Below are 18,059 nucleotides of genomic sequence, written 5' to 3' on the forward strand. Positions count from 1 at the left end.
CTGGGACGCATTCCCTCCTCCATAGATCACTGTCCATATATGGACAGTGATGCCGTTACGACGGCGGCGTCAGCACCCAGCGGCCAAGTGGGCCCCTCCAAGGGTAGTGGGCCCTTGCACTTGCCCAGGTTTGCCGGGTGCTGATGCCGGCCCTGCACCTGACTATCACACCTATATGTGCTTGTTGGAATTCCATTCCAAAACTTTTTTGTATTAATACAAAGTTTGGCATTGTTTTGTGGCTAGAACGGCTTTCACTCTTCTGGGAAGGCTTTCTATAACAGTTTGGAGTGTCTGTGGGAATTTATACCCATTCATCCAAAAGAGCATTTGTGAGGTCAGACACTGATGCTGAATGTGAAATTCTGGCTCGCAATCAGCATTACACATTCAACCAAAAGGTTCAGGTGACTCAAGTTTCTTCATACCAAACTCACCCAACCATGCCTTATAGACCTTGCTTTGTGAACTAGGGCACAGTCATGCTAGAATAGAAAAAGGCCTACCTCAAACTATTACCATACAGTTGGAAGCATATAATTGTCCAAAATGTTTTGGTATGCTGAAGCATTAACATTACCGTTCACCCCAGACTATTATCTTTGATTTAAGAAAAATGATGCAGTATGCACTATGCACTCTGGTAGGTAATCTATTCTATACTATATAAATTAAGCAAAGTAATATTATTCTCAATAGAACCATGAATATATATATATATATATATATATATACATATATATATATATATATATATATATATATATATATATATATATATATTTATATTCCTCCGAATAGTGTGTATATTTAGCCGTACAGTTGCGGAGTAGTAATGGCACTAGGAATTTAGAATAGGCATTACACGGCCTATTTTCGTGATATTGACCTATTTTTTTAAAGAATCCAAAACTAAATGCTGGACTGAGTGAAAATTAAAATTGGATTTAAAGAACTTGCTTAGTTCCGCATATGATGAGTATCTTAAGTGAATAGTTTATTATGTGCACTTTAATTGCGCTTTAGGGACTGAACCACTTTATCGCATGCCCATGGATTGCATATATGTCTACAGATGCCAGGAGCAGATTAAAATTCTCTTAGTCTCTACTGAAGTTACCATCTTCTACATTTTAGACCGCTTATCGTTCATGGGGAAAATATTTTCTGATATTCAGTGCTGTACAGACCCAGAATGCTACAGAAATGTTATGATTTGTGCATGTAACAATATAAAATCCGATTCTTGACCTATTTTCTGCCACGCATTGTGATCATGTTGGAACATAATCTTTACGCACTGACTTGAGCAACTGACCAAAAAAATCACCCCGGGTGAAAAACTTCCACAGTTTCACGATGCATAGATCTGTCAAGCGCATCTGTCACTGCTTAGTAAAGTAGGACGTCTTTTATTTGCTTCTTGACATCTGAAGAAGGAAGATTGATATTAATAATACGGCCGTAGTTCTAGAAGCATCACTTGAATAAGCCTTAAGCATTTGGATGTTCTTTAGTTCTTTTCCAGGAAATAATGCACTGAACTGATTTATATGGATGTCTATTACTAGGGCAGAAATAAAATATCCTCTGCTACAATGTAAGAATATTAGACCTTAGCATATAAAAGAACTAGGCATCAGGTTTATTGCTTTTACGATGATTACGGAACTTCTATTCAAGTTATGATTATTCTAGAATTTTGCTATTAAAGTGACTGGACTATAATACAGACAATGATTCAGAGTCAGTTGAATATTTATATATATATATATATATATATATATATATATATATATATATATATATATATGTATACACATGTATATAGCACACCAGAAAATGGCAACAGGACACTGCGAACACTAATGCCCCATAAGCCGCTAAATATAAATAAATATGAATTACTGCTAATTCTACTTACAATAGGGAGATTCTTAGCGCACATTTTGATCAAATTGTGTGAACCCATCTGCCATGACAAGGCGATCTCTATGAGGTGGGAACCTACGCTGCACATAAACACAGAACTGGGACTAAACCTACATATACTTGGGGATGGTAGGAACCAGCATTAAACTAATTAAAATCACCCAGGGCAGAATGGGAGGAGTGCAAGAACAAAAAATGGAGCAAGTCACTAACCCCACATATATGAATCACATAAACACCACAAAAATTTGAACAGCACATTCCAACAAAATGAAGCAAAACGTGTATGCAGGTGCTAGAACGCCTGTGACTGCAAATTTATACATAAATACAATTATTATGTTATTTTATACCACACGGTAAACTCTGTAAATTTAAGACACAAAAAAGAATGGCAAAATTTCTGGGTTTTTTTCCATTACCCCACCAAAAAATTGAATAAAAGTTAAGCAATAAATTATATGTACCTCAAAATGGTGCTATTAAAATATACAACTTGTCCCGTTTAAAACAAGTCCTTATACAGCTATAGCGACAGAAAAATAAAAAAGTTATAGCTCTTTGAATGCGACGATGGAAAAACTTAAAAAAATGCTTTGTCTTTAAGGTTTAAAAAACCTTCGGTATTAAGGGGTTAATTATGGGGATCTATTCCACATACATCACAGTACACTACAAATGATGCATTCTAATAAACACATAAATACAAATAAGTAGTATGTACTTATAATGCAGGAACACAAATATGTAGTGTGAACTAGATACCTTGCACATACAACTTTATAGTCTATTACATAAAATATTAAAATGACCAAAATTATTCCCTTTACCTTCCTTTCTCTCTTGGATGTTCCAGTATTTGCATAAAAAAACGTCAGGGGGAATTTAAATTACACTGGGTTCCCTACCACTCAGCCAGCCTAAGACTATGTTCACATCATTTTTAAGCTCCAGTTTTTGTTTTTTTGTATGGAGATAAATGATGCATTTGAAAGGGAAAGCTACAATTGTGCGACTAAATTCAGTCTTATGTAGGTGGCTGATATGGAGTTTTAATTCCCTTCTACCTCTAATCTAAAAAGTTTTTCCAATAAAACTACCTATAATTTTTCTAAAAAGTTCTGCACAGAAGACTGTACACTTTACATTGTTCAGGTAAACTTGTGTATATTTCTGTGAATGCGGTGTCTCTATAAAATCAACTGGCTGGCTGGCAACGGTTAAAAGCTATGTATATCTTTGAAGGGCATTTTTTTTTAATAAAAAAGGTTAGTCAGCTGCTCTGTATTCTTTATACCAAGCAAGCAGCTGTATCTTTTTGCTAAATCCTGTTCCCGTCAGGTCCGCGTGATTGACGGGTTACAGTGACAGTAGGTCCTGCGTGTCTTTGACACGCAGGATCCTCCTGCAATCTATCACATCTAAGTTATGAACCGTCACTGTAACCGTCAGCCCCGCAGACCTGACGGGAACAGGATTAAGCAAAAGATACAGCTGCTTTGTATACAGAATACAGAGAAGCTGTATCTCAAAAGGTAAAAATAAATTTGAATAACAACTATTAAGAGAGTTGCACTAATCACACTGGCTAAAGTTTTTATTAAAAAAAAATTGCCTTTCAAAGGTTTACATTGCCTTTAAATTGAAAAGAGCGGATGTAGATGATGACTTAGAACAACATGTTGAACATATGCTGCTAAGAGCAAATGACCTAAAAGTTACCAGCCAGTCACCTTGCTTTCAGCATTGTGATTTTCAAACCTGCAGCTACAAACATAAACGTCTGCCAAAACCCTCAAGGTAGCGCATGCTAATATAAATGCAATGTATACCACAGACGAGGATGATGGAGGCTGGAATTCTTCCCAGGAGTTTGCCTCTGGAATACTTATATGTCATTACCCTATCACATAACTTCTTTATTCTGTCAAAACAGAGCAGATATGAATTGGAATAGAAACTAATTTGAAATGAAAAAAAAAAAAAAATGGGATTCTTCAGTAGCTCCAAGCTACACACATGTAACATCCGTTCTCTTCTATTACTTCATTATCTCATAGGAAATACATCAGTCAATACCTCTGGTTCACTGACTTATCTAACATAACCTCTCTTTCAAGACCAATTATTCCTTCCCACAAAATGTAACAATTTACAATCCACTATGGGGTTGCTTGTTCTCTAGTATCTCAATGTTTTCAGTATTTTGTTCTTTATTTTAATAGAACTGAAAATCAGCACTCATAAGTCATACTAAAACGACGTGCACATATATATTTCCATTTTTTTTGGGTGAGAGTAATTACTAGATTTCTGTCTAGCCTCTTGTACCATAATGTACAAATAATAATAATAATAATAAAAAGTAATACTTGTCCGATTGCTGTTCAGTTTGTAATTAGTGGAGGGATTACAAAACAAGTATATTTGCATGTAATGAAATATACAGTGCATAGTATACCGTGTACACCATTCAGCCATAATATTTAAACCACCTACCTAATATTAAAGTTGCACTTCACTTCTTAACCCCTTTCCCGACATATGACGTATCCATACGCCAAAGTCAGGTAGGGGAAGTATGGAACGGGCTCACGGAGTGAACCCGCTCCATACGATGCCGGTGTCGGCTGTATGTTACAGCCGAGACTTCAGAGTAACGAGCGGCATCGTGCCCGAGCGAGATCCCGCTCGTTTAACTCGTTAAATGCTGCGGTCAATACCGACCGCAGCATTTAAATTGTTAGAAAGAGGGGATGACCCCCTCTAACAGCTCATCGCGCCCCACGCAACACAATCGCAGGGGGGGAGGGCGATGGTTGCTATGGCTGCCTGGGGACCTAGTGAAGGCCCCCAGGTCCGCCATCTTTGTGCTCCTGTTAAGCACTGCCTCCGGCAGGGCTTAATAGATGCCTGTCAGAATCACGATATACTGAAATACATTACTATTGCAGTATATTGTGCAAGCGATCTAACGATTGCTGGTTGAAGTCCCCTAGGAGGACTACTAAAAAAAAATAACATTAAAAGTTAAAAAAATCCCCCTTTTCCCATTTTCCCCTAGAGCATAGTAAAAAAATTAAAAAATAAATAAACATAATTGGTATCGCCGTGTCCGTAAAAGTCTGAACTATTACAATATATAATTATTTAATCTGCTCGGTGAACGCCGTAAAAAATAAATAAATTGTAAACGCCAGAATCTCTATTTTTTGGTCACCATCTCCTACAAAAAATGAAATAGAAAGTGATCAAAACGTCGCATGTACACCAAAATAGTATAAATTACAGCTTATCCCGCAAAAAATAAGCCCTCATACCACTTAATCGACGGAAAAATAAAAAAGTTACGACTCTCGGAATTTGGCGACACAAAATACATTTTCTTTTTTACACTTAGGTTTTTACTTGTAAAAGTAGTAAAATATAGAAAAAACTATAAATATTTGGTATCGCCGTAATCGTATTGACCCACAGAATAAAGTTAACATGTTGTTTTAATTGCACAATAAATTCCGTAAAAACGACACGCAAAAAACAATGGGGGAAACGCTGTTTTTTTCATTTTCTAACCCACAAATAATTTGTTTCCCGTTTCCTAGTACATTATATGGCACAATAAATGGTGCTACGAAAAACTACAACTTGTCCCGAAAGAATCAAGCCCTCATAGGACTATATCGACGGAAAAATAAAGACGTTATGGCTTTTGGAAAGTGGGGAGGACAAAACGAAAATGAAAATCTGAAAAAGGGCTGCGGCGGGAAGGGGTTAAACACTGGCTGAATGATCCAGGCAAAATAAATTAAATTTCAATGCAAATTCCACTTCTCCTCATTAAGAAAAAGCTCTGATGCCGCATTCTAAGGTACAAAAAAGAAAAGGAAGCAGCACCCCAGCAAAGATTTCAAGAATCCAGATTTATTCTCCCATATGTGAAACAGAGATGATGCAACGTTTCAGCTGCTCCATGCAGCCTTTGTCAAGCCGGCATTGAGCAGCTGAAACGTTGCATCATCTCTGTTTCACATATGGGAGAATAAATCTGGATTCTTGAAATCTTTGCTGGAGTGCTGCTTCCTTTTCCTTTTTGCATCCACATTGTGGGTATCCATCAGTCGGATTCCTGGAAGCTGGCACGCGTTTTGACCCTGGAGGTCTAATTCTGCTGTGCTACACACATTTCTACTTTTTCTATGGGACGGTACTGCAAAAGAGATCACTTTGATGAATATATTAGTGTATAGAGGAATTACCATCCTCCGTTCCAAATGACTAGATGTTACAGAATAGATAGATATACTGTAGATATTCTATCTGTGCCATTGTGGAGATATCCAGACCTGTGTACCTAGGTCTATAACATACAATGTATTTGGAAAAACTTCAGACCATTTAATTTTTTGGACATTTTGTTATGTTGAGGTCTTGTGCTAAAATAATAATCACGTTTTTCCCCATCATTCTGCACTCACTAACACATAATGACAAAGTGAAAACAGAATGTTAGTAATCTTTGCTATTTTATTTAAAAGGAAAAACTAAAATATTGCATTGACACAAGTATTCAGACCCTTTACTCAGTACTTAGGTGAAGCACCTTTGGCAGCGATAACAACATCCAGTCTTCTTGGGTATGATGCCACCGGGTTTGCACACCTGGATTTGGGGATTTCAGGTTGGATGGGGAACATCGATGGACAGCCATTTTCAGGTTTCTCCAGACATGTTCGATTGGGTTCAAGTCAGGACTCTGGCTGGGCCACTCAAGGACATTTACAAAGTTGTCCCTAAGCCACTGCTGTGTTGTATTGGCTGTGTGCTCAGGGTCATTGTCTTGTTGGAAGCTGAACCTTTAGCAAAGTCTGAGGTCCAGAGCACTCTGGATCAGATTTTCTTTAAGAATATCTCTGTACTTTGCGTCATTCATCTTTCCCTCAACTCTGACCAGTCTACACGTCCCACTGCTGAAAAACAACCCCCACAGCATGATGCTGCAACCATATTGCTTCACTGTAGGGATGGTATTAGGCAGGTGATGAGCAGTGCTTAGCTTCCTCCTTCAATCTTGTTTCTCACAGTCTGAGAGTCATTTAGGCACTTTTTTACAAACTCCAGGCGGCCTTTCATGTGTCTTTTACTGAGGAGAGGCTTCTTTCTGGCCACTCTTACATAAAGCCCAGTGTAATGTCCGTGGCTGCGGGCTGTAAGCTCCAGCCTCCCGCTGACAGCCGCAGCCACGAGTCGGCAAGCACTGGCCCCAGCCTCCTCCTCAGGAGACGCCAGCGCTTGCATCCACTCACCTCCGCCGGAGCCCGCAGGGTGCACGCGCACTCTCGTCCCCGCTCTTAAAAGGGCAGTGCGCGCACCGGACATCTTGAACGACCTTTGACCCGTGAGTACCCTGGGCTATAAGAGGGGTCCAGCCCCCTAGTTCGATGCCTGAGCGTTGTTAGTTTTCCCAGTCTGTCTTGCAAATGGTCCCTTAGTGTTTCCCGTTCCTGTTGTTACCCGTACCTTGTTCCCCGTTCCTGTTTCCCGTGCTTTGCCCTAGTATCAAGTCGTGCCACGTCCTGTGTCATCTGCCACGTCCTGTGTCATCTGTCACGTCCTGTGTCATCTGCCACGTCCAGAGGAATCCGCCACGTCCTGTGTCATCTGCCACGTCCGGAGGAATCCGCCACGTCCTGTGTCATCTGCCACATCCGGAGGAATCCACCACGTCCTGTGTTATCTGCCACATCCGGAGGAATCCGCCACGTCTGGCGCAACTTGCGGCTCCTGTGTCATCCGCCACGTTTGGCGCCATCTGCTGCCCCCATCTCATCTGTGCCAGAGCTGCGGCCACCATCTGGACTATTCAGGTACCCTTGTGCGGGACATTGTATTTCTGGGGTGTCCTGTTGTTTGGCCAGCTGCCTCCCCGCTGCGGCGGAATGGCCTAGTGGGTCCACTAACCCGCTTCGTGACAGTACGCTCAGGCCATGGACCCCGCTGGTCAACGTGAGACGTTAAATACACAAGCCATGCTGGCTGAGATGGAGGATCTCCAGTCACGACAAGACCAGCTCCTCCTGTCGGTGAACGCCATAGCCCATCGGCTGCTTGCTCCGTCCACAGTCATCACCGCACCCGTTCCTGCGGTTCCGCCTGCTACACTTCCTGTCTGTACCGGTACCAACCCCCTGTGTTTCTTGCCGCTACCTCCACGCTATGACGGAGATCCGAGGTCCTGCAGGGGATTTTTGAATCAGTTCCTGATCCATTTCAGACTACATGCCAGGTCCTTCTGCTCGGATGACGTCAGTATCGCCTTTATCATCTCTCTCCTTACCGGCATAGCCCTGGCATGGGCCAATCCTCTGTGGGAACATCAGGGACCAGAGACCCGGGACTTGCAGTGCTTCTTACGGACCTTCCGCTCGATCTTTGAGGAACCTGGGAGAGTTTCTTCGGCTGCTGCATCCTTGCTGACCCTACACCAGGGAGACCTCTCCGTGGGCGAGTATGCCATTCAGTTCCGTATCCTGGCTGCTGAATTGACCTGGAACAACGAGGCTTTGGTGGCTACATTCTGGCAGGAACTGTCTTCAGGGATCAAGGACGAGCTGGCTGCTCGCGATCTGCCATCTACACTGGACGATCTTATCCTACTCGCCTCCCGTGTCGACATGAGGATCCGGGAACGATCCCAAGAGGTTCTCCGGGGGAGAGAACTTCCCAGGCTGGATTCTGCTGTCCCGCAATCCTCCTCAGTCATCCCACCAGAGTACCCGATGCAGAGTAATTATGTTAAATTGTCTACCCAGGAGAAACAACGCAGACACACTTCTGGACTTTGTTTGTATTGCGGCCATGGAGGCCATATTGTGCGTCTGTGCCCCCAGAGGCCGGAGAGACCCCATTGCCTAGGATTGGTTGGAGAGACAACACTAGGTGGAACAGAATCTAACAGAGGATTCGCTTCCAAACTGACTATTCCTGTGACCCTGGTATCCGACGACAGGACGCATCAAGTCTCTGCCTATCTTGAATCTGGCTCTGCTGCAAATTTCATCCAGAAAGAGCTTGTGGATCATCTTCAGCTGCCCACAGTTCCCCTGGAGACATCTTTGGCTGTGGCCTCAGTTAATGGACTGCCTCTGCCTGATCCCATTATCTCTAAAACCAAGCCGTTGAAGCTCCAGGTTGGAGTACTTCACTCTGAATTTATTTTGTTCCTTGTTTTGCCCAAGGCCATCAATCCTGTTCTGCTGGGCCTGCCTTGGCTTCGACTTCATGCCCCAGTCCTGGACTGGAATTCTGGAGAGGTTCTCCAATGGGGCTCCAAGTGCCATGGTCGTTGTCTGTTGCAGATCCATCCTGTCAAGCCTTCTCTGCCTCAGTCGCTGTCGGGACTGCCTCCCCATTTTGCTCAGTATGCAGATGTTTTCAGCAAAAAGGAGGCTGAGACGCTGCCTCCACATCGCACCTATGACTGCCCCATTGAACTGGTTCCTAATGCCTCTCTTCCCCGTGGACGGGTATATCCTCTCTCCTTGCCTGAGTCTCTATCCATGTCGACCTATATAAAGGAGAATCTGGAGAGGGGTTTTATACGAAAATCTTCCTCCCCGGCCGGGGCTGGATTCTTCTTCGTTAAAAAGAAGGATGGATCCCTTCGTCCCTGCATTGACTACAGGGGCCTCAACCTGATCACAGTCAAGAACAAATACCCGTTGCCACTCATCTCTGAGCTATTTGATCGCATACGAGGGGCCAAAATTTTTTCTAAGCTAGACCTGCGTGGGGCTTACAATCTAGTCCGGATTCGCCGGGGTGACGAATGGAAGACGGCATTTAACACCCGGGACGGGCACTACGAATACCTGGTGATGCCCTTTGGACTGTGTAACGCTCCAGCAGTGTTTCAGGAGTTCGTTAACGACATCTTCCGAGATCTACTCTATGTCTGTGGTGTTGTTGTTTATCTCGATCATATTTTGATTTTCTCCCCAGATCAGACGACTAATCGGAGGCATGTTCGTCATCTGCCACGTCCTGTGTCATCTGTCACGTCCTGTGTCATCTGCCACGTCCAGAGGAATCCGCCACGTCCTGTGTCATCTGCCACGTCCGGAGGAATCCGCCACGTCCTGTGTCATCTGCCACATCCGGAGGAATCCACTACGTCCTGTGTTATCTGCCACATCCGGAGGAATCCGCCACGTCTGGCGCAACTTGCGGCTCCTGTGTCATCCGCCATGTTTGGCGCCATCTGCTGCCCCCATCTCATCTGTGCCAGAGCTGCGGCCACCATCTGGACTATTCAGGTACCCTTGTGCGGGACATTGTATTTCTGGGGTGTCCTGTTGTTTGGCCAGCTGTCTCCCCGCTGCGGCGGAATGGCCTAGTGGGTCCACTAACCCGCTTCGTGACAGTACGCTCAGGCCATGGACCCCGCTGGTCAACGTGAGACGTTAAATACACAAGCCATGCTGGCTGAGATGGAGGATCTCCAGTCACGACAAGACCAGCTCCTCCTGTCGGTGAACGCCATAGCCCATCGGCTGCTTGCTCCGTCCACAGTCATCACCGCACCCGTTCCTGCGGTTCCGCCTGCTACACTTCCTGTCTGTACCGGTACCAACCCCCTGTGTTTCTTGCCGCTACCTCCACGCTATGACGGAGATCCGAGGTCCTGCAGGGGATTTTTGAATCAGTTCCTGATCCATTTCAGACTACATGCCAGGTCCTTCTGCTCGGATGACGTCAGTATCGCCTTTATCATCTCTCTCCTTACCGGCATAGCCCTGGCATGGGCCAATCCTCTGTGGGAACATCAGGGACCAGAGACCCGGGACTTGCAGTGCTTCTTACGGACCTTCCGCTCGATCTTTGAGGAACCTGGGAGAGTTTCTTCGGCTGCTGCATCCTTGCTGACCCTACACCAGGGAGACCTCTCCGTGGGCGAGTATGCCATTCAGTTCCGTATCCTGGCTGCTGAATTGACCTGGAACAACGAGGCTTTGGTGGCTACATTCTGGCAGGAACTGTCTTCAGGGATCAAGGACGAGCTGGCTGCTCGCGATCTGCCATCTACACTGGACGATCTTATCCTACTCGCCTCCCGTGTCGACATGAGGATCCGGGAACGATCCCAAGAGGTTCTCCGGGGGAGAGAACTTCCCAGGCTGGATTCTGCTGTCCCGCAATCCTCCTCAGTCATCCCACCAGAGTACCCGATGCAGAGTAATTATGTTAAATTGTCTACCCAGGAGAAACAACGCAGACGCACTTCTGGACTTTGTTTGTATTGCGGCCATGGAGGCCATATTGTGCGTCTGTGCCCCCAGAGGCCGGAGAGACCCCATTGCCTAGGATTGGTTGGAGAGACAACACTAGGTGGAACAGAATCTAACAGAGGATTCGCTTCCAAACTGACTATTCCTGTGACCCTGGTATCCGACGACAGGACGCATCAAGTCTCTGCCTATCTTGAATCTGGCTCTGCTGCAAATTTCATCCAGAAAGAGCTTGTGGATCATCTTCAGCTGCCCACAGTTCCCCTGGAGACATCTTTGGCTGTGGCCTCAGTTAATGGACTGCCTCTGCCTGATCCCATTATCTCTAAAACCAAGCCGTTGAAGCTCCAGGTTGGAGTACTTCACTCTGAATTTATTTTGTTCCTTGTTTTGCCCAAGGCCATCAATCCTGTTCTGCTGGGCCTGCCTTGGCTTCGACTTCATGCCCCAGTCCTGGACTGGAATTCTGGAGAGGTTCTCCAATGGGGCTCCAAGTGCCATGGTCGTTGTCTGTTGCAGATCCATCCTGTCAAGCCTTCTCTGCCTCAGTCGCTGTCGGGACTGCCTCCCCATTTTGCTCAGTATGCAGATGTTTTCAGCAAAAAGGAGGCTGAGACGCTGCCTCCACATCGCACCTATGACTGCCCCATTGAACTGGTTCCTAATGCCTCTCTTCCCCGTGGACGGGTATATCCTCTCTCCTTGCCTGAGTCTCTATCCATGTCGACCTATATAAAGGAGAATCTGGAGAGGGGTTTTATACGAAAATCTTCCTCCCCGGCCGGGGCTGGATTCTTCTTCGTTAAAAAGAAGGATGGATCCCTTCGTCCCTGCATTGACTACAGGGGCCTCAACCTGATCACAGTCAAGAACAAATACCCGTTGCCACTCATCTCTGAGCTATTTGATCGCATACGAGGGGCCAAAATTTTTTCTAAGCTAGACCTGCGTGGGGCTTACAATCTAGTCCGGATTCGCCGGGGTGACGAATGGAAGACGGCATTTAACACCCGGGACGGGCACTACGAATACCTGGTGATGCCCTTTGGACTGTGTAACGCTCCAGCAGTGTTTCAGGAGTTCATTAACGACATCTTCCGAGATCTACTCTATGTCTGTGGTGTTGTTGTTTATCTCGATCATATTTTGATTTTCTCCCCAGATCAGACGACTAATCGGAGGCATGTTCGTCAGGTTCTACTACGATTGAGGGAGAATCATTTATACGCCAAGCTGGAGAAGTGCGTCTTTGAAAAGAGTTCTCTGCCCTTCCTGGGCTACATCATCTCGGATCAAGGCCTCAAGATGGACCCTGAGAAAGTGAAGGCTGTCCTGCAGTGGCCACGTCCCCAAGGCTTAAGGGCCATACAGCGTTTCCTGGGATTCGCCAAATTCTACCGGCAGTTTATTCCTAACTTCTCTTCTCTGACGTCTCCCATCTCGACCCTTACCAAGAAGGGTGTGAACGCCAAAGTGTGGACTCCAGAGGCAGAGTCTCCATTTAATAGCCTGAAGAGTGCCTTCACTTCAGCCTCGATCCTCCATAATCCTGACGTATCTCGGCAGTTCTCACTGGAAGTGGACGCTTCCTCTGTCGGTGCAGGTGCACTTCTGTTCCAGAGGAGCTCCAAAGGAAAGGCTGTAGTATGTGGCTACTACTCTAGACTGTTTTCTTCTGCTGAGCGCAATTACTCCATTGGAGATCGGGAGCTGCTGGCCATCAAATTTGCTCTGGAGGAGTGGAGACATCTTCTGGAGGGCGCTGCTCACCCCATCCTGATCTTCACCGACCACAAGAACCTCACTTACCTTCAGTCTGCTCAAAGACTTAATCCTCGTCAAGCCAGGTGGTCACTGTTCTTCACCCGTTTTCTGTTTGCGCTCCACTACCATCTCCGCGGACAAGAATGTGAGGGCAGATGCCCTGTCCAGATCGTTTGAGACGGAAGACACGGTGGAGTCCCTCCAGACCATCATAGACCCATCCTGCATCGTCACTGCTAATCCTCTGCAGGTTAGAGACATCCCTCCTGGGAGGACTTTTGTTCGGTTGGCGGACAGGAGAATAATTCTCAGCTGCGGACATAGTTCTAAACTTGCTGGGCACGCCAGTGTCCGTAAAACCCGAGACCTGATTGCTCGTCACTTTTGGTGGTCCACGCTACATAAGGATGTTCTGGACTTTGTCTCTTCTTGCACGGTGTGTGCCTCTAACAAAGTGACTCACAGCAAGCCTGCCGGCCTGCTTCAGCCTCTGCCTGTACCCAATGCCCCCTGGCAGCACATTGCAGGCCTGAGGAAGACGTTTGTTCATTGTTGAAACGCGTAGCCACTCACAATAAATTGAACCTATTATCAATACCTCCGGACTCCGTTCTCATCATTTTCACCACACAGCAGCGCCCCTGAAAAGATCCACCTTTTCTCCTGCACTTCTCTCTACCTAAGCGGTCCCATCTGGATACCGACTCGGATCTAGCAGCAGCACTGTGGTTATTACATGCCTTAAAACCTCCTTTTCCAGGTGAGCACATTTCTTGCTACTTTGCCTCACCTTTACCTACTGATCTGCACAAGGTGGCGCCGTCTTTTTGTTTTTTTATTTCATTGGATTCTTGGTCACTTCTCTTACCAAGGCCCTTGTCCCCCGATTACTTAGTTTAGTGGGGCGGCCAAACTTCTTCATTAATTTAAGAGTTATGGAGGCCACTGTGCTCATGTGAACTTTCAGTGGAGCAGAATTGTTTTTGTACCCTTCTCCAGATCTGTGCCTCCACACAATACTGTCTCTGACCTCTACAGGCAGTTCTTTCCTCCTCATGGCTTGGTTTTTGCTCTGATATGCATTGTGAGCTGTGGGACCTTATATAGACAGGGTTGTGTCTTTCCAAATCATGTCCAATCAAATGAATTTACCACAGGTGGACCCCAATCAAGGTGTAGAAACATTTCAAAGATGATCTAGAAAAATGGGAGGGCCTCCGAGCTAAATTTCAAGTGTCATAGCAAAGGGTCTGAATACTTATGTCCACGCGAAATTTGAGTTTTTCGTTCTTAAGAAATTTGAAAACATTTTTAACATTCTTATTTTGCTTTATCATTATGGGGTATTGACTGCAGAATGATAGTGGAAAACCAGAATTTTTTTTTATTTTAGCACAAGGCCTCAATATAAAAAATGTGAAAAAAGTGAAAGGGTCTGAAGACTCTTCGAATACATTGTATATAGAAGATCAACAATAGTGTAAGACCATTACACTCCAGAGTTCAAAAGGAGATTTTATTATACTCACAAAACAAAGGCAGTGGCATTTTTGTGATACATGCTTTTAAATTTAAGTTTTGGGAGTATAATAAAATTTCCTTTTCAAGCTCAGAAGTGTGAAGGACTTACACTATGGTGGATCTTGTATATGTATTAAGGAGATTGGAAGTGTGGGTTTCACAGGTTCTTTGGCCATTAAATAAAGACACACAAAGCCTGGTTACTGAAAGATTTTTTAATAAAATTGTCAGTCAGTGTGTTTTGTGCAACTTTTAAATTAGATTTTGTTAAAAATTATTTTCACTTTTTAAGATACTTTGTATCCTGTATACAGATCAGCTGTATCTTTCGCTAAGACCTGAATCCGTCAGTCCCGCGGGCCTGACGGATTCAGTGTCAGCGGGAGACACGCAGGTTCCACCTGTGATCTATCACATCAAGGTTATGAATTTAGATGTGATGGATCACAGGTTGATCGACACGCAGGACTCGCTTTCACTGAACCCGTCAGTTCCGTAGACTTGACGGGTACAGGATTCAGCTAACTATACAGCTGCTCCATATACAGGATATAAAGCAGCTGTATCTCAAAAAGTAAAAATAATTTTGATAAAAACTAATTTGAAAGTTGCATAAAACACACTGACTAACATTTTTATTTAAAAAAATAAAACATTTCCTACAAAGGTTTACATAGCATTTAAGAGGTACATTGTGTGGTAGTAATAACCTATCTCCTTCTTGTCCATTAATTAGCAATGTTCTTGTGAAGAAAAAAGATGTTGACCATGCCGAAAGATGCACTTTAACATTACATAGATATTTTTGGTAGGCGTACTGAGGAGTAGTGTGTGTGATATATTATTTGTTAGTGGTATTGAGTACGGGGGATACTATTTTTAAAAGGGACTATCCACAAGTAGACAATCATGTTTTCTATTTGGTGTTGTTTATTAAGTGGGTATGGTTTATGCAGAAACATAACTTGAACCTCCTGGGGTCCAGTACAGAATCTGTACCAGGGGTCCCGAAACATTACATGCTATTTATAGATGTACGTACGTACGTACGTACGTACGTACGTACGTACGTACTTATATATATATATATGTATGTATGCATGTATGTATATATATATATATATATATACATATATATATATATATATATACTGTGTGTATATAATTTTTTTAAATATATATATATATATATATATATATATATATATATATATATCTTTATATATATATATATTTAAAAAAATAAAATAATAATAAATATATATATATTATGAGAGAGATGCATACAGTATATGTGTGCGTGTGTGTGTGTGTGTGTGTGTGTGTGTGTGTGTATATAGTACTGATGTGACAGAAAGGCCGTTGGCTCCTAAGGTACAATAGCCAAGATGGAACAACTACTTCTGCATCCACTATATCTATACCCCTGGGTATTGTACCAATACCAAAAAATCATCACTTGTATACAATATGTAATTGAATTACAACACCTTGTGAGAAGAGTAAAAATCTTTCAGACCTAAAGCGGTTGCCCACCTATGGACCAGCGTTACACAGATAAAATGCTGCCAAATTTCAAGCTGTAATTGTTTCTATACCAGATGCTACCTTTTTTATGTGTTAAATGGAAGAAAATGGCATGCCATAGGAGAAATAAAAATCTCCATACCAAAACTTTACAACATTCCAGGCATAATGCTTGTTTGCCAGTCTTCCCCCTGCTTTTTCCTCCTCCTCCTTTGTTACTAATTTTATGATGCCTATGAACCGAGAGCCCCAAGATTCGCACTATCCATGATTAAGGAAGATAGGGAAAACCTGAGGTCTACTTGGGCCCCATGACAGCTGCATGTGCCACCTATAGGGGTACAGTATTTACTTGTATTAAATAAAGGCTACTATATTGGGGTAGAATCGTTTACTTACTGACAAAATACATGTAAAATTAGATTCTTACAAGATTAATTGATAATTCTAAAACGTGACCTTTTTATTATTGACAACAATGTTCTTGCTTGTTTCCTAGAAATCTTGGGAAATCCGGACTTCGTGTATCATGCTTAGGACTCGGTAAGTGTGTTATTCCAACAGCCATGTGAGCTTGAGACTTGGTTACTGTAAAGTATATTGTAGTGACATGGACAAGTCATTTCCTGATCGATTCCTATCACCTCCCTGCTCTCTGTTTAATTCTTCTCTCACACTTGCACCCTAATGTAGAGTGAAATTAGAAATGTATTTTTTGCTGGTGGCTAATTTGGAGATTGTATATCCACCGGATTTAATTGCAATGGATTCTAAGATCTCTTACTGTTTGTACCAAATGTATGCAAAAACTTCCTTTTGTGTGTGCAAAAGCCTTTTAATCATCTCACACGATAAAGGCAGCATCTGGCCTATTTGTGAATGGAAATATTAATAGAAATACATTTAATGTTGTTTATGTAAATTAATTCTTTTAATCAGATTTGGTTCACATTGTAAGAGGCTGTATAGGCGAGTATGAAAAAACACGTAACAAAAATGATTGCAAACAATTAAAAGTTAGACTGCGAGTTAACCTATACAATTCCACCAACCAAGTAATGATGCCGGAAAACCTGTTTTCAAGAAAATAAAAACAATTTGGCCACCAAACCCAACCTCCATTTTCCTCGCTGCTTTATGATTGTTCTAGAACTTTGGCATTTCATCTGTAACACATTTATTGATTAAAAATGACGGAAAAAAAAGTTTCAAAAACAATATGGCATCTCTTCAAGGGGCTATCTGATGAAGACAACCCATTTTTGTATTTAAACTTGCAGGGAGGTTAGCTGATCGACGCAGGACCAGCTTCTATAACCATCAGGGAACAGTGGATTTTGCAGTGGGAATTCCCTTCTGGTTATAAATTTCCCCTGTAGTGGCTGCTTCACAAGTGAATGGCTGTCTGGTAATTCATGGATGCACTGGGTCCACCAGATCAGTAGCCACTATACCAGAGCATCTATATTCCCTAATTAAAAGGTGGTGTAAAAAAATCAAAACCAGGTCCGACCACAGGGGTGTTGCTGGGGTCTAATAGTGCCTTAGTGCCCCCTACTAGCAATGGTGCCCCTAAGTGGCACCACTCAGTAATAGTGTACCTTAGTGCCCTCAACAAATAATAAAACTTATACTCACCTAGCCCCATTTCCACGACAAACATAGCTGCACACTTTCAGACAGAAGGCCCCCTCAGCCACTTTAGGCCTGCTGCCTATGAGACGGCGGGGCAGGACCCCTGTGCGATGCAGTGATGTCATCGTGCCTTCCTGTGCCTAGGCAACAATGACACTGATGGGTGTGATGTTGTCAATGTAACACACTGGCCTTTGCAGGGATACTTTCCGAGTGTCCCATAGGCTGCAGGTCTTATGTGGCCTGTAGCCTATGAGAGTGAATGGCGGAGCAGGTAGCTGACAGTTCCCTGCTCCGCCATAGTTTTCAACTGTATCTGCATCCTGAGAATGCAGATACAATTGAATGTTGCAGTCCCCAGGGGATCAGGTTTATGTCCTGGATGCCCGGTCCTAG

General features: G+C 43.6%; 1 protein-coding gene across 1 annotated transcript in view; it reads left to right on the plus strand.

Annotated features, from left to right (window-relative positions):
- The window catches only part of KCNAB1 (potassium voltage-gated channel subfamily A regulatory beta subunit 1), a 221,364-nt gene that overhangs the window by 60,745 nt on the left and 142,560 nt on the right, over window positions 1–18,059 (plus strand). The window contains exon 2 of the mRNA XM_075861532.1: window positions 16,528–16,571. Coding sequence (XP_075717647.1) covers window positions 16,528–16,571 — 44 coding nt within the window. The remainder of the gene's footprint in view (window positions 1–16,527; window positions 16,572–18,059) is intronic.

The sequence above is a fragment of the Rhinoderma darwinii genome, chromosome 4 (genome assembly GCF_050947455.1).
Source record: "Rhinoderma darwinii isolate aRhiDar2 chromosome 4, aRhiDar2.hap1, whole genome shotgun sequence".
In the NCBI taxonomy this organism is placed as follows: Eukaryota; Metazoa; Chordata; class Amphibia; order Anura; family Rhinodermatidae; genus Rhinoderma; species Rhinoderma darwinii.